Genomic DNA, 18,486 nt, shown 5'->3' with positions numbered 1-18,486 from the left:
AGGTACTTGTCTGAAAAATATTGGGTTAAGAGACTTTTGTCCATAGATGCCACATATCCAGTTTTGTGCAGATTGGTCATTCGTTGCCAGAAGAGTAGCGTTTTAAGTGTTTATCACAACATTCTAAATGGCGGAAATCTATAATGGCGGACCTTATGGGTCCCTGAGACAAATGTGTTCCTTGTGAAGAGAGGGAACTAAGTACCGAATTTCATGACTTTAGGTCCAAAGGGGTGAGGGGTGTGACTTTTCAAAGTTTTCATTTTCAATCTCTTGTTATAGCGCCACCGTCTGGCCAATCAGTGTAATTTTGTAAATTCCGGATCTCTATGGCAAGACGTACCTTTCACTAACATATGAACGAATAAATGGAGACAGATTCACAGTCCCCTCCCCGATTTCATCATGTGGGACAATAATTATCTGAAAGATTGTAGTCTACAGCGCCCCAGAAACGTATGGCTCCTACTACAACCATAGAGTCAAAAACTGTGATAGAGTATTCCAGCCAGAGTAAAGACTGGCTCCTAAAGCTATATCCGGTTGGAAATACGAAAACTTCCGGTGAACTTCCTGGTTTTGTTTGCATAGCGGCTAACTTGGCTAGCTATGTCATTTCCAACTATTTAAAACGCTCTTTGTATGTCCGTGAGTCAAACTGTGTTGGAAACGTTAAAACGCACTCTCTCGTCGACAAGACCTGCAATGGCTTGCTCTTAGTCATGCAAGTAACGTTAGTTGAAATGTAGTAACTGTTAGCTAACGGCTAACTTGACAGCTAATGTAGCTAGGATAGGAATAGGATGTGCTGTTAGGAAGTTAGCCAGCCAACACTGATTATGTTTCTGCTTATTCGTCTGTTATGCTTCTACTTGTTTTAAATAACTTCTGCGCTATGGACACCGAGGGAATAGAGATCCGTATAAAGACTCCCGTCGGGGATATGGACTCATCCGTGGACTGCCCATCACTTTTGAGCTTCAATGACTTGTTGGTGAGCGCTAGCTACAGTTGCAAAGTTTACAGTTAGCTAGGCTAAGGACCTACAGTGCCTTGCGAAAGTATTCGGCCCCCTTGAACTTTGCGACCTTTTGCCACATTTCAGGCTTCAAACATAAAGAAATAAAACTGTATTTTTTTGTGAAGAATCAACAACAAGTGGGACACAATCATGAAGTGGAATGACATTTATTAGATATTTCAAACTTTTTTAACAAATCAAAAACTGAAAAATTGGGCGTAGAAAATTATTCAGCCCCCTTAAGTTAATACTTTGTAGCGCCACCTTTTGCTGCGATTACAACTGTAAGTCGCTTGGGGTATGTCTCTATCAGTTTTGCACATCGAGAGACTGAAATGTTTTCCCATTCCTCCTTGCAAAACAGCTCGAGCTCAGTGAGGTTCGAGCTCAGTGAGGTTGGATGGAGAGCATTTGTGAACAGCAGTTTTCAGTTCTTTCCACAGATTCTCGATTGGATTCAGGTCTGGACTTTGACTTGGCCATTCTAACACCTGGATATGTTTATTTTTGAACCATTCCATTGTAGATTTTGCTTTATGTTTTGGATCATTGTCTTGTTGGAAGACAAATCTCCGTCCCAGTCTCAGGTCTTTTGCAGACTCCATCAGGTTTTCTTCCAGAATGGTCCTGTATTTGGCTCCATCCATCTTCCCATCAATTTTCACCATCTTCCTTGTCCCTGCGGAAGAAAAGCAGGCCCAAACCATGATGCTGCCACCACCATGTTTGACAGTGGGGATGGTGTTTTCAGCTGTGTTGCTTTTATGCCAAACATAACGTTTTGCATTGTTGCCAAAAAGTTCAATTTTGGTTTCATCTGACCAGGCCACCTTCTTCCACATGTTTGGTGTGTCTCCCAGGTGGCTTGTGGCAAACTTTAAACAACACTTTTTATGGATATCTTTAAGAAATGGCTTTCTTCTTGCCACTCTTCCATAAAGGCCAGATTTGTGCAATATACGACTGATTGTTGTCCTATGGACAGAGTCTCCCACCTCAGCTGTAGATCTCTGCAGTTCATCCAGAGTGATCATGGGCCTCTTGGCTGCATCTCTGATCAGTCTTCTCCTTGTATGAGCTGAAAGTTTAGAGGGACGGCCAGGTCTTGGTAGATTTGCAGTGGTCTGATACTCCTTCCATTTCCATATTATCGCTTGCACAGTGCTCCTTGGGATGTTTAAAGCTTGGGAAATATTTTTGTATCCAAATCCGGCTTTAAACTTCTTCACAACAGTATCTCGGACCTGCCTGGTGTGTTCCTTGTTCTTCATGATGCTCTCTGCGCTTTTGACGGACCTCTGAGACTATCACAGTGCAGGTGCATTTATACGGAGACTTGATTACACACAGGTGGATTGTATTTATCATCATTAGTCATTTAGGTCAACATTGGATCATTCAGAGATCCTCACTGAACTTCTGGAGAGAGTTTGCTGCACTGAAAGTAAAGGGGCTGAATAATTTTGCACACCCAATTTTTCAGTTTTTGATTTGTTAAAAAAGTTTGAAATATCCAATAAATGTCGTTCCACTTCATGATTGTGTCCCACTTGTTGTTGATTCTTCACAAAAAAATACAGTTTTATATCTTTATGTTTGAAGCCTGAAATGTGGCAAAAGGTCACAAAGTTCAAGGGGGCCGGATACTTTCGCAAGGCACTGTAGCTAGTTAGCAACTGTTTTGCTTTACCGTTCATATCTTTCTAAATCTATTTTGCAGGTCGCTATAAGGGATGTCATGCCCGAAACCACAATCACTGCGTTTGAATGTAAGTCACCTCATGAAAAGATTGACATTCTGAGATTTCATCAGCCTGGTTTCCTGTTGTGGAGACAGTTTTTCATTACACCAACCAAATGTTTAAGTCCGTTTGGCAGACTTCTACACAACTATGTTTAGTTACAACTGAAAAGCTCAGTCTACTACTAGTACTCAGTTGCTACTTTACTTGCCTTTTTGGCTGTACTGTCCTTAATACCCAATAAGATTGATTGTCTTCAGTTTTTGCACACCAAAAGGATCATGTAGGCTATGTTCCTGGGTGCAAGTTGCCTCTAGACACTGATCTTGGGTCAGTAGCATTTCCCCCACTAATGGTAGTGGTTAGGATGGGGAAGCTGATCCAAGATCGGTACTAGGGGGGAACGTATTCCGGACCAAGTTTGTGAAGCCTGGACCATTAGGCCTGCTTCCATTAAAGGCACAATATTTAAACTCTAGTCCTCACGTGTCTGATTTTCTTATCCTGTAACTTTAGGATGAATGAATTGCTTTGTTGGATGTTATACATTGGCTTTCACAGTTACAAAGCAGTAACACTCCTGGTACAAGTCACATATACAATTCCCCACTGGAGACCAGGGTTCAATCCCTGCATCCACCTTTACTATTGTGACCCCCACCTGCCAAAACCCCGCTCTGATTTCCAAACTGTTTCAATAAAGTGTCAAAATACCTTCCAAAATATATATATTTGAATACACATCACTGGACCTTGAGTGCTGAAGTTAATAACATGGAATCATATTCTTAACAATTTGCTGTATTGATTTTGTTCAAATTAATCAATCTCTATTTAAACTATCATGATGATGACAGCCCAGTAACTATAGCTGTTAATGATGACACAGCCCAGTAACTACAGCTGTTAATGATGACACAGCCCAGTAACTATAGCTGTTAATGATAACACAGCCCAGTAACTACAGCTGTTAATGATGACACAGCCCAGTAACTATAGCTGTTAATGATGACACAGCCCAGTAACTATAGCTGTTAATGATAACACAGCCCAGTAACTACAGCTGTTAATGATGACACAGCCCAGTAACTATAGCTGTTAATGATAACACAGCCCAGTAACTACAGCTGTTAATGATGACACAGCCCAGTAACTATAGCTGTTAATGATAACACAGCCCAGTAACTACAGCTGTTAATGATAACACAGCCCAGTAACTACAGCTGTTAATGATGACACAGCCCAGTAACTACAGCTGTTAATGATAACACAGCCCAGTAACTACAGCTGTTAATGATGACACAGCCCAGTAACTACAGCTGTTAATGATAACACAGCCCAGTAACTACAGCTGTTAATGATGACACAGCCCAGTAACTATAGCTGTTAATGATAACACAGCCCAGTAACTACAGCTGTTAATGATGACACAGCCCAGTAACTATAGCTGTTAATGATAACACAGCCCAGTAACTACAGCTGTTAATGATGACACAGCCCAGTAACTATAGCTGTTAATGATAACACAGCCCAGTAACTACAGCTGTTAATGATGACACAGCCCAGTAACTACAGCTGTTAATGATGACACAGCCCAGTAACTATAGCTGTTAATGATAACACAGCCCAGTAACTACAGCTGTTAATGATGACACAGCCCAGTAACTATAGCTGTTAATGATAACACAGCCCAGTAACTACAGCTGTTAATGATGACACAGCCCAGTAACTATAGCTGTTAATGATAACACAGCCCAGTAACTACAGCTGTTAATGATGACACAGCCCAGTAACTATAGCTGTTAATGATAACACAGCCCAGTAACTACAGCTGTTAATGATGACACAGCCCAGTAACTATAGCTGTTAATGATAACACAGCCCAGTAACTACAGCTGTTAATGATGACACAGCCCAGTAACTATAGCTGTTAATGATAACACAGCCCAGTAACTACAGCTGTTAATGATGACACAGCCCAGTAACTATAGCTGTTAATGATAACACAGCCCAGTAACTACAGCTGTTAATGATGACACAGCCCAGTAACTATAGCTGTTAATGATGACACAGCCCAGTAACTATAGCTGTTAATGATAACACAGCCCAGTAACTACAGCTGTTAATGATGACAGCCCAGTAACTACAGCTGTTAATGATGACACAGCCCAGTAACTACAGCTGTTAATGATAACACAGCCCTGTAACTACAGCTGTTAATGATAACACAGCCCAGTAACTACAGCTGTTAATGATGACACAGCCCAGTAACTACAGCTGTTAATGATAACACAGCCCAGTAACTACAGCTGTTAATGATGACAGCCCAGTAACTATAGCTGTTAATGATGACACAGCCCTGTAACTACAGCTGTTAATGATAACACAGCCCAGTAACTACAGCTGTTAATGATGACACAGCCCAGTAACTATAGCTGTTAATGATAACACAGCCCAGTAACTACAGCTGTTAATGATAACACAGCCCTGTAACTACAGCTGTTAATGATGACACAGCCCAGTAACTATAGCTGTTAATGATAACACAGCCCAGTAACTACAGCTGTTAATGATAACACAGCCCAGTAACTACAGCTGTTAATGATGACACAGCCCAGTAACTACAGCTGTTAATGATGACACAGCCCAGTAACTACAGCTGTTAATGATAACACAGCCCAGTAACTACAGCTGTTAATGATGACACAGCCCAGTAACTACAGCTGTTAATGATAACACAGCCCAGTAACTACAGCTGTTAATGATGACACAGCCCAGTAACTACAGCTGTTAATCTGTGTTTCAGATGAGGATGAGGTGGGCGATAGAATCACTGTGAGGAGTGATGAAGAACTCAAAGCCATGTTGTCATATGTGAGTATTGTTCTCTTCAACATGACACTTTGTTGGACTCCCATACCCCCAGTTTACCTGACTAGACTCCCATACCCCCAGTTTACCTGACTACACTCCCATAACACCAGTTCACCTGACTAGCCTCCCATACCCCCAGTTTACCTGACTAGCCTCCCATACCCCCAGTTTACCTGACTAGACTCCTAATACCCCCAGTTTACCTGACTAGACTCCCATATCCCCAGTTTACCTGACTAGACTCCCATACCCCCAGTTTACCTGACTAGACTCCTATAACCACAGTTTACCTGACTAGACTCCTAATACCCCCAGTTTACCTGACTAGCCTCCCATACCCCCAGTTTACCTGACTAGACTCCCATACCCCCTGTTTACCTGACTAGACTCCCATACCCCCAGTTTACCTGACTAGACTCCTATAACCACAGTTTACCTGACTAGACTCCTAATACCCCCAGTTTACCTGACTAGCCTCCCATACCCCCAGTTTACCTGACTAGCCTCCCATACCCCCTGTTTACCTGACTAGACTCCCATACCCCCAGTTTACCTGACTAGACTCCCATACCCCCAGTTTACCTAACTAGACCCCCATAACCCCATTTTACCTGACTAGACTCCCATACCCCCAGTTTACCTGACCTAGACTCCCATAACCCCATTTTACCTGACCTAGACTCCCATACCCCCAGTTTACCTGACCTAGACTCCCATACCCCCAGTTTACCTGACTAGACTCCCATACCCCCAGTTTACCTGACTAGACTCCCATACCCCCAGTTTACCTGACTAGACTCCCATACCCCCAGTTTACCTGACTAGACTCCCATACCCCCAGTTTACCTAACTAGACTCCCACAACCCCATTTTACCTGACTAGACTCCCATAACCCCATTTTACCTGACTAGACTCCCATACCCCCAGTTTACCTAACTAGACTCCCATAACCCCATTTTACCTGACCTAGACTCCCATACCCCCAGTTTACCTGACCTAGACTCCCATACCCCCAGTTTACCTGACCAAGACTCCCATACCCCCAGTTTACCTGACTAGACTCCCATACCCCCACTAGACTCCTATAACAACAGTGTGCCTGACTGCACTACCATAACAACAGTGTGCCTGACTGCACTGCCATAACAACAGTATGCCTGACTGCACTGCCATAACAACAGTGTGCCTGACTGCACTGCCATAACAACAGTGTGCCTGACTGCACTACCATAACAACAGTTTACCTGACTACACTACCATAACAGTTTACCTGACTACACTGCCATAACGACATCTTCAAATAATATTTTTGCAGGAATCTCCTTGCGAATGATTTTGCCGAAGATTGTTTACCTGACTACTCTGCCATAACGACAGTTTACCTGACTACTCTGCCATAACGACAGTTTACCTGACTACACTGCCATAACGACAGTTTACCTGACTACACTGCCATAACGACAGTTTACCTGACTACACTGCCATAACAACAGTTTACCTGACTACACTGCCATAACGACAGTTTACCTGACTACTCTGCCATAACGACAGTGTACCTGACTACACTGCCATAACGACAGTTTACCTGACTACACTCCTATTACAACAGTTTACCTGACTACACTCCTATAACAACAGTGTGCCTAACTACTCTGCCATAACAACAGTTTACCTGACTACACTGCCATAACAACAGTTTACCTGACTGCACTCCTATAACAGCCGTTACCCTGACTACACTGCCATAACAACAGTTTACCTGACTACACTGCCATAACAACAGTTTACCTGACTACACTGCCATAACAACAGTTTACCTGACTACACTGCCATAACAACAGTTTACCTGACTACACTGCCATAACAACAGTTTACCTGACTACACTGCCATATCAACAGTTTACCTGACTACACTGCCATAACATCAGTTTACCTGACTACTCTGCCATAACAACAGTTTACCTGACTACTCTGCCATAACAACAGTTTACCTGACTACTCTGCCATAACAACAGTTTACCTGACTACACTGCCATAACAACAGTTTACCTGACTACTCTGCCATAACAACAGTTTACCTGACTACTCTGCCATAACAACAGTTTACCTGACTACACTGCCATAACAACAGTTTACCTGACTAAGGGGATGTTTAGTCTCGGTGTGGGTTTTCCTTGTGCCAAGTGTTATAATCAAGAAGGACAAATCATTGAAGTGTTTTCTCCTGAATGTTCGTTTTTGGTCCAGTACACAAGTCACGTTCGCAAGTAGCGTTCGCAAGTAGCGTTCGCAAGTGAGGTTCGCACGTGAGGTTCGCACGTGAGGTTCGCACGTGAGGTTCGCACGTGAGGTTCGCACGTGAGGTTCGCACGTGAGGTTCGCACGTGAGGTTCGCAAGTGAGGTTCGCCAATAACGAACGCAAGTAACGAACGCAAGTTGCGTTCGCAAGTAACATTCATGAGTAACACCGTAATTGTTTATTGCACATCAACAGTTGGTGGAACCGTTTCCATTTTAGGGAGGACCCTTGTGGACGTTGCAGAGGTGAGCTGAGTTCTCCTGGTATTTACAGAGGTCCCAACTTGTAATTACGTTTCCTTTCACATCCTTAAAAAAAACATATAAATGAACAGTGACATCATATAGGCTAATTAAAGTTACATTGACAAATAAAAATACAAATGAAACCCCCCCCCCCCCAAAAAAAATCAATTTTCTGGTGTGGGTCTTTTCGATTGAGACGACAGCCTTTGTGTTGAATGAGTGTTGCTATGGCCAAAGATTGAAAATAACACTGCATTTGGAAACTAAATTATCTCCTGTTGAAGAATTCTTAAAAATTGAATAAAGTAAATATAATTACTGACCCCGGTATACCATTGAGGCAGCAATTATAACCTTCTCTTTCACTCCGCTATTGAGTGTTTTTTGTTGAAGGGGGGGGGGGGGGGGGGGGGGGGGGGGGGGGGGGGGGGGGGGGGGGGGGGGGGGGGGGAAGCTATTAAAAATCTATTACAACAGATCTTTTCACCCAGGGCCACAGTGTGCTCATTGCTAAGCAGACTGGTAAAGATGACAAGTAACTCTACATATTTCTGTCTCCTACAACAAAGCACTGTATGTGGGTGATTCCACGCCAGTGGGAGGAAGAACATATTTTTTGCTATCTCGGATTGTTGTAGCAATTCTCACATAGAAACTTCATTGGGAGGAAGGATGTCTGACGTGGTTTTTAATATATATATATTTGTTTTACATTTGTGCCACGTTTGAGAGAATCCTGATGAATGTGTCCGTTGTAGACCCTTTTTAAACCTTTACAATCCTCCTGTAAGATCTTATGCTCCATGAACCAGACATGTTATACTCCTTATAGTCTGCTTTAACATATGGAGTACATCTAGATTCTTATGTACATTTTCACATTCATTTATTCAACAGAAAAAATATAGATATTTCTGCAAAATCAAAAAGGACACTTTTGAGATTATTATTATTTTTAAAATTTTGAAGAAATGAATGTGGACATTTTTATTTTAGAATCGGGAAAATATGTTAGAGAACACTATATGAAGTATAATGGCACCAAGCTGTACGGTTCATAGATCGTAAGGTCTTACAGGAAGCATGTATAGGTCTATACAATGGGCCGCTTTCATCATGATTTTCTTTTTAAATACAACATGTAGAAACACAAGTCAAACATCCTTCCTCCCAGTGAAGTTCCTATGTGAGAATCGCCAGAACATTACAAAAATATTCATCATCTCCCGCTAACGTGGAATCGCCCGTGTCTGATGTGCCAGTCGGCGTCGTCATGGTAACACGTGATCTTTTCGGCAAGTGCCGCCAACCTTCAGTCCTCTGCATTGGACCGCGTTTAGGCAAAAGAGTGACAGCAATAAAATAAAGATGTGTTATTGACTTCACCAAGGCTGCGAAGGGAATTAAACACGTCCACACGTTTTATTTCAGCCTTTGAGCTCAAATGGAGAGAGAAGTGAGGCTTTGTATAGCCATTTAAAATGTTTAATGGACGTATGTACCTTATAGGTCTATGCCTTCATGTTGAGGAAGTAACAGGACACTCAAATGTGTTATGTTTCAATAGAAACTTATCTGTTGTATAGAGGCTATACTTGTTATGTTTCTATAGAAACCTGTCTGTTGTACAGAGGCTATACTTGTTATGTTTCTATAGAAACCTGTCTGTTGTATAGAGGCTATACTTGTTATGTTTCTATAGAAACCTGTCTGTTGTACAGAGGCTATACTTGTTATGTTTCTATAGAAACCTGTCTGTTGTACAGAGGCTATACTTGTTATGTTTCTATAGAAACCTATCTGTTGTATAGAGGCTATACTTGTTATGTTTCTATAGAAACCTATCTGTTGTACAGAGGCTATACTTGTTATGTTTCTATAGAAACCTGTCTGTTGTATAGAGGCTATACTTGTTATGTTTCTATAGAAACCTGTCTGTTGTACAGAGGCTATACTTGTTATGTTTCTATAGAAACCTGTCTGTTGTATAGAGGCTATACTTGTTATGTTTCTATAGAAACCTATCTGTTGTATAGAGGCTATACTTGTTATGTTTCTATAGAAACCTATCTGTTGTATAGAGGCTATACTTGTTATGTTTCTATAGAAACCTGTCTGTTGTACAGAGGCTATACTTGTTATGTTTCTATAGAAACCTGTCTGTTGTACAGAGGCTATACTTGTTATGTTTCTATAGAAACCTATCTGTTGTATAGAGGCTATACTTGTTATGTTTCTATAGAAACCTATCTGTTGTACAGAGGCTATACTTGTTATGTTTCTATAGAAACCTGTCTGTTGTATAGAGGCTATACTTGTTATGTTTCTATAGAAACCTGTCTGTTGTACAGAGGCTATACTTGTTATGTTTCTATAGAAACCTGTCTGTTGTATAGAGGCTATACTTGTTATGTTTCTATAGAAACCTATCTGTTGTATAGAGGCTATACTTGTTATGTTTCTATAGAAACCTATCTGTTGTATAGAGGCTATACTTGTTATGTTTCTATAGAAACCTGTCTGTTGTACAGAGGCTATACTTGTTATGTTTCTATAGAAACCTGTCTGTTGTATAGAGGCTATACTTGTTATGTTTCTATAGAAACCTATCTGTTGTATAGAGGCTATACTTGTTATGTTTCTATAGAAACCTGTCTGTTGTACAGAGGCTATACTTGTTATGTTTCTATAGAAACCTGTCTGTTGTACAGAGGCTATACTTGTTATGTTTCTATAGAAACCTATCTGTTGTACAGAGGCTATACTTGTTATGTTTCTATAGAAACCTATCTGTTGTACAGAGGCTATACTTGTTATGTTTCTATAGAAACCTGTCTGTTGTACAGAGGCTATACTTGTTATGTTTCTATAGAAACCTGTCTGTTGTATAGAGGCTATACTTGTTATGTTTCTATAGAAACCTGTCTGTTGTATAGAGGCTATACTTGTTATGTTTCTATAGAAACCTGTCTGTTGTATAGAGGCTATACTTGTTATGTTTCTATAGAAACCTGTCTGTTGTATAGAGGCTATACTTGTTATGTTTCTATAGAAACCTGTCTGTTGTATAGAGGCTATACTTGTTATGTTTCTATAGAAACCTGTCTGTTGTATAGAGGCTATACTTGTTATGTTTCTATAGAAACCTGTCTGTTGTATAGAGGCTATACTTGTTATGTTTCTATAGAAACCTGTCTGTTGTATAGAGGCTATACTTGTTATGTTTCTATAGAAACCTGTCTGTTGTATAGAGGCTATACTTGTTATGTTTCTATAGAAACCTGTCTGTTGTATAGAGGCTATACTTGTTATGTTTCTATAGAAACCTGTCTGTTGTATAGAGGCTATACTTGTTATGTTTCTATAGAAACCTGTCTGTTGTATAGAGGCTATACTTGTTATGTTTCTATAGAAACCTGTCTGTTGTATAGAGGCTATACTTGTTATGTTTCTATAGAAACCTGTCTGTTGTATAGAGGCTATACTTGTTATGTTTCTATAGAAACCTATCTGTTGTACAGAGGCTATACTTGTTATGTTTCTATAGAAACCTATCTGTTGTACAGAGGCTATACTTGTTAGGTTTCTATAGAAACATATCTGTTGTACAGAGGCTATACTTGTTATGTTTCTATAGAAACCTATCTGTTGTATAGAGGCTATACTTGTTATGTTTCTATAGAAACCTATCTGTTGTACAGAGGCTATACTTGTTATGTTTCTATAGAAACCTGTCTGTTGTATAGAGGCTATACTTGTTATGTTTCTATAGAAACCTGTCTGTTGTATAGAGGCTATACTTGTTATGTTTCTATAGAAACCTGTCTGTTGTACAGAGGCTATACTTGTTATGTTTCTATAGAAACCTGTCTGTTGTATAGAGGCTATACTTGTTATGTTTCTATAGAAACCTGTCTGTTGTATAGAGGCTATACTTGTTATGTTTCTATAGAAACCTATCTGTTGTATAGAGGCTATACTTGTTATGTTTCTATAGAAACCTGTCTGTTGTACAGAGGCTATACTTGTTATGTTTCTATAGAAACCTATCTGTTGTACAGAGGCTATACTTGTTATGTTTCTATAGAAACCTATCTGTTGTATAGAGGCTATACTTGTTATGTTTCTATAGAAACCTGTCTGTTGTACAGAGGCTATACTTGTTATGTTTCTATAGAAACCTGTCTGTTGTACAGAGGCTATACTTGTTATGTTTCTATAGAAACCTGTCTGTTGTACAGAGGCTATACTTGTTATGTTTCTATAGAAACCTATCTGTTGTACAGAGGCTATACTTGTTATGTTTCTATAGAAACCTATCTGTTGTACAGAGGCTATACTTGTTATGTTTCTATAGAAACCTGTCTGTTGTACAGAGGCTATACTTGTTATGTTTCTATAGAAACCTGTCTGTTGTACAGAGGCTATACTTGTTATGTTTCTATAGAAACCTGTCTGTTGTATAGAGGCTATACTTGTTATGTTTCTATAGAAACCTATCTGTTGTACAGAGGCTATACTTGTTATGTTTCTATAGAAACCTATCTGTTGTATAGAGGCTATACTTGTTATGTTTCTATAGAAACCTATCTGTTGTATAGAGGCTATACTTGTTATGTTTCTATAGAAACCTATCTGTTGTATAGAGGCTATACTTGTTATGTTTCTATAGAAACCTATCTGTTGTATAGAGGCTATACTTGTTATGTTTCTATAGAAACCTATCTGTTGTATAGAGGCTATACTTGTTATGTTTCTATAGAAACCTATCTGTTGTATAGAGGCTATACTTGTTATGTTTCTATAGAAACCTGTCTGTTGTACAGAGGCTATACTTGTTATGTTTCTATAGAAACCTGTCTGTTGTATAGAGGCTATACTTGTTATGTTTCTATAGAAACCTGTCTGTTGTACAGAGGCTATACTTGTTATGTTTCTATAGAAACCTATCTGTTGTATAGAGGCTATACTTGTTATGTTTCTATAGAAACCTGTCTGTTGTACAGAGGCTATACTTGTTATGTTTCTATAGAAACCTATCTGTTGTACAGAGGCTATACTTGTTATGTTTCTATAGAAACCTGTCTGTTGTATAGAGGCTATACTTGTTATGTTTCAATAGAAACCTGTCTGTTGTACAGAGGCTATACTTGTTATGTTTCTATAGAAACCTATCTGTTGTACAGAGGCTATACTTGTTATGTTTCTATAGAAACCTATCTGTTGTACAGAGGCTATACTTGTTATGTTTCTATAGAAACCTATCTGTTGTACAGAGGCTATACTTGTTATGTTTCTATAGAAACCTGTCTGTTGTACAGAGGCTATACTTGTTATGTTTCTATAGAAACCTATCTGTTGTACAGAGGCTATACTTGTTATGTTTCTATAGAAACCTGTCTGTTGTACAGAGGCTATACTTGTTATGTTTCTATAGAAACCTATCTGTTGTACAGAGGCTATACTTGTTATGTTTCTATAGAAACCTATCTGTTGTATAGAGGCTATACTTGTTATGTTTCTATAGAAACCTGTCTGTTGTACAGAGGCTATACTTGTTATGTTTCTATAGAAACCTATCTGTTGTACAGAGGCTATACTTGTGTTTGGAACACATCTCTCCTGTTTTGTCTTGTTGATTTACTTTTCAAGTCCCCCCCCCCCCCCCCCCCCGCGTGATGTTACCATCTTCCTTCATAGTTACTGTTCACATCACGGACATTAAGAGTAATGACTTGTAAATGGGCTTCTTCACGAGGTACACTGAAAAGCTAAATGAACTATCCGTTTTTATTATTTATTATTCAGTACTTAAAGTTTCGCCTCATTAAAAAGCAGGCCCCCCTGGGCGGAGAATATTTGTCAAAATCTACTCTTCATCTGGGGATGTCTTTTACCCCCCATCAGCTTACAATGATGGCTCTGTAGCCACAGGCTGAACCTCCTCTGTTTCAGGGACTTTATTACTCCTACGTCTTGGATGCTTTGTTGTCATTGGGTAACATCGGGTATCCCAGGGTTTGCTGGTGCTAGTGTGAAGCTGATTGAACGGGCAGAGTGGCCTAGACAGCTGTAGTGGTGTCGAGCTGTAGTGAGAGGGAGGACGGGGAACATATTGACCTTGCCTTGATTGATTTACAAGTCCCTCGCCCTCAGGGGATACTTTTTGACTATTTTCCCCCACCATCAAATCACATTAAGTTGCATTGGTCAAATGCGCCGATTACAACAGTGAAATGCTTCTTTATGAGACCATTCTCAACCGTGCAGAGTTAAAAAGGACCACAAATAAAGGAAGCAGAATCAAAACAATAACGAGGCTATATTCAATGAGTACCAGTACTGAGTCAATGTGCAGGGGTACCAGTACTGAGTCAATGTGCAGGGGTACCAGTACTGAGTTAATGTGCAGGGGTACCAGTACTGAGTCAATGTGCAGGGGTACCAGTACTGAGTTAATGTGCAGGGGTACCAGTACTGAGTCAATGTGCAGGGGTACCAGTACTGAGTTAATGTGCAGGAGTACCAGTACTGAGTCAATGTGCAGGGGTACCAGTACTGAGTCAATGTGCAGGGGTACCAGTACTGAGTCAATGTGCAGGGGTACCAGTACTGAGTCAATGTGCAGGGGTACCAGTACTGAGTCAATGTGCAGGGGTACCAGTACTGAGTCAATGTGCAGGGGTACCAGTACTGAGTTAATGTGCAGGGGTACCAGTACTGAGTCAATGTGCAGGGGTACCAGTACTGAGTTAATGTGCAGGGGTACCAGTACTGAGTCAATGTGCAGGGGTACCAGTACTGAGTCAATGTGCAGGGGTACCAGTACTGAGTTAATGTGCAGGGGTACCAGTACTGAGTTAATGTGCAGGGGTACCAGTACTGAGTCAATGTGCAGGGGTACCAGTACTGAGTTAATGTGCAGGGGTACCAGTACTGAGTCAATGTGCAGGGGTACCAGTACTGAGTCAATGTGCAGGGGTACCAGTACTGAGTTAATGTGGAGGGGTACTGAGGTAATACAGTATCTACATGTGGGTAATAATAAACAGAGTAGCAGCAGCCTATCTGAAAGTGTGTGTGTGTGTACCATTTGGGCACTTAAACCTCGCCAAGTGTACACTTGGTTTAAGATGGACGCTCGGAGAGGCGGGAAGTTAATGGAGTTTTATTATAGACGTTTGACCGTGACTGATTCAGTCATTATGGATCATGTGAATTCACCATAAGTCTGGCAGTTGACTTTGAGCTCTACGATGACACGAGCACACAGACTGCAAAGATGAGGCCCACCACTGAGGGAAGTCAGATATATCATGACGAAATCAAGTGGGTTTGCGTCTTTTGTCACGTTATGTGATACATTTACTCTTGAGATGCAGTGAATCTTTGTGAACTGCGATGAATTGGTGTTTTCGCCCTTAAAACAAGTGGCTTTGAATAGTTCTCTATCATAGTGGCTCTTCATCAATGAAAGAGCTCTTTTCATCTCAACAGGAACATAATCACACAGCTCTATCGCCTGGTTGGTGGTGTGTTGTTGGCTGAGTCCCACGTTAGCTGCTCCAGATGTATGTTTCACATCTCCAAACTGACGGAAATATTTTCTTTCCGTACGACACAACATTCCCCACCGCCACCGACACAAAAACACATTGCTTCGTCCACATATTTTCGGATGCTGCACAACAAATCTCCAATCTCTCGGTAAAGGAATTCGGGCCCCCTGTAATGGCTTTCTGCTCCTCTCGGGACGAGCGTGTCTGGCGAAAAGCTGCTGATTGCCAGGGAAAATTGTAATACAGGTATATAATATACGCGAGGCAGGCTTCCCGGGCGGCTAATGCAAAGGGTTATGCATTTCAGCAATCCATTTGTATTCATATTCAAAGCATACGGGCTTCTTTGGTTCGCTGCTGTGGCCGTTTGGCCTCCGTAGAGACTCGGGTGCATTCTGCCTGGCTGTCGTTAATTCCAGATGACTGGATAGCCATTGTGCAAAATTAATATGAATTAAGAGAGGCCAATGTATTAGGTGCGTAAGAGGGGGGAAATTCATTAGGTACCTCTCCTCAACACTGTTTCAGAGTAGGAGTGATGAGCTACCATTTCATCCATTTCATCTCATATAATGGCCATTTTTAAAAGGCCAAACAAATCATGTAAAACACTTTAACAGGGCTGTGAAGGTCATGGAACTCTACGTGACTGTAATTAGTCTCATAGCGAAAAACACACATGTTCAACCTTTCCTCAGCTCCTGACTGTGTGCTGTCATAGATATATCATTAATAGAACAGGCATCAAGTCAATGATGGCATAATGGGTGGCCAGGTGGCCATTGCGAGGAGCAAAGCAGGAAGGTTGCCCATCAATATGTGCTGTGATTTGTTGATTCAACTTTACTGAAATAATACCTTCTATTGCATGAGCCACATCAGTTAACATCATATGAATTAACATTCTACATTGCCATAGCAAATAATGCATCATAATACCAGCCATCGCCAGTGTACTGAGTTTACCAGTCAAATTGCCAGAGTTAGAGGTTCCAAGCCTGCTCTATTCATTGTATTTCTATGTGTGCTGCTGCTGCAGGGAGGGGAGTGTTGTCTAGGCAACCCAAGACTTGTTCGCTACAAAACCAAGGAGCAACAAAGTTCCATCCCATTGTTAAAAGTCCATGTTACCGTAGGAACGGACTGAACCGCACCAAAGCCCGGCCGTGCCGTCTTCAGTCAACTGTTCTTTAAACGGTTATGACGGTCTTCACCCGTAACCGTCGGTTACACCATTTATACGGTAATTGTGCCAGCCCCTACCCTTGAATTTAATATGCACCTATCGATTTAATTATCATCATGTCAATCTTAAACCATCTTCTGTGTGTGACTCTCTAAGGACTTTTATTTTGAAAGCCAGACAAAAAGGAAATAAAAGGACCATCCTTCGACATGCCAGTCCTGTGAGACATGCCAGTCTTCCAGGCAACTCTAATCATTGCTCGGCACCTTGAATGGCTTGGAGCCGCCGTTGTGAAAGTTAAAGACTGACCCGTGTCAGCTCGTCTACCACGTGACCCCATTCCCCTCCTCCTCCTATCGTATGCCCCCGGAGTTAGCAGCCCTAATTGCATCCCGTGCTCTCCTGTTCCCCCTCCTCGTCTGCTAATGATGATGAGCTTCCTGCAGGCTGGGCCTGCGCTCTCTCCCCTCTCTCTCTCCTCTCTCTCCCCTCTCTCTCTCTCTCTTCTCTCTCTCCTCTCTCTCCCCTCTCTCTCTCTTCTCTCTCCCCTCTCTCTCTCCTGTCCCCCTAGGCTGAGCGATGGTATTTGTGATCCAACGCTGTTTAGTTATTGGCCAACAAAGGGGAATGTCTTTTAATACACCTTTTTAAAAGATTAGGTGGTAATTGTTGCGGTCTTAATCAATAGGGTAGCCGAGTGGAAAATTAAAGGTGTGTGTGAAAGTGTGTGAGCGAGAGAGAGAGCATGCTGCTGTGTTAGTCCCATTGTTCCTGTTCAGCCTAGTGACAACACCGGAGGGCAAGTGTAGGGATGGGACCTGAGGAGAGGCTGACAGTGATAAATAGGCCTTTTAATAACAGCTGTGCCTCTTGGGGAGCCGTTCACATCCATTCTGACTCCAAGCTGGCCCTGCCCATCTACATTTAAATATCTAGAGTGATATGCACATCTATACTAGATTGGAAATGTATAAACATCAGTGTTTGTTAGGTTTTTATACACTGACTGACGCATTGGTAAAAACTGAGTCACAATCTGTCACACACATTTCTAGCCACCCCCCTGCAAGTATCCATCTGCGTCTGTGCTTATGGGTCTGATTGTCAGGGACCCGGTCTCTATGTTCATTTCCAAAGGTCTCAACCCTCCAAAGGAGGAGGTGGGGTTAAACACACACTCACATGCACATTTTTTAACAGATGGTTTAGTTAACTGAAACATGAATTGCAATGTTGCTTTGGCAGTAGTCTCCAAGGCTCGTGTGTGTGTGTGTGTGTGTGTGTGTGTGTGTGTGTGTGTGTGTGTGTGTGTGTGTGTGTGTGTGTGAGAGAGATCCCAACAGGGTCTAACCGACTGTTCGGTGAGCTGATGACCTGGAGAGGAGGAGGTTGATGTTACAGCCGTTCCTGAACTAGCCCACAGGGCACTAGACTCTACCTGCAGCAGCTTTCAACACAGCATGTGTTTGTTGTAGACTAGGCTATACTCACCACCCAGGTGTTGAGAAAACAACATTTGGTTAAAAGGGATTCACGTTCGCTATCCTCCTCTTCCTCA

At 41.4% G+C, this 18,486-nt stretch overlaps 1 protein-coding gene across 2 annotated transcripts in view; it reads left to right on the top strand.

Annotated features, from left to right (window-relative positions):
* The first annotated feature begins 530 nt into the window (after positions 1–530).
* LOC110526789 (dual specificity mitogen-activated protein kinase kinase 5) overlaps positions 531–18,486 on the top strand; it is a 137,025-nt gene continuing 119,069 nt past the window's right edge. Inside the window, exons 1-3 of one of the 2 annotated variants that reach the window (XM_036981434.1) lie at positions 531–994; positions 2,742–2,790; positions 5,570–5,637. In XM_036981434.1, the coding sequence (XP_036837329.1) occupies positions 863–994; positions 2,742–2,790; positions 5,570–5,637 (249 nt within the window). In that variant the 5' untranslated portion in view covers positions 531–862. The remainder of the gene's footprint in view (positions 995–2,741; positions 2,791–5,569; positions 5,638–18,486) is intronic. The other variant, XM_036981433.1, reaches the window with a different exon arrangement.

Source organism: Oncorhynchus mykiss, chromosome 6 (assembly GCF_013265735.2).
Source record: "Oncorhynchus mykiss isolate Arlee chromosome 6, USDA_OmykA_1.1, whole genome shotgun sequence".
Classification (NCBI taxonomy): Eukaryota; Metazoa; Chordata; class Actinopteri; order Salmoniformes; family Salmonidae; genus Oncorhynchus; species Oncorhynchus mykiss.
Note: the sequence above shows the minus strand (reverse complement) of the source record. Positions and strands in the feature narration are given on the sequence as shown.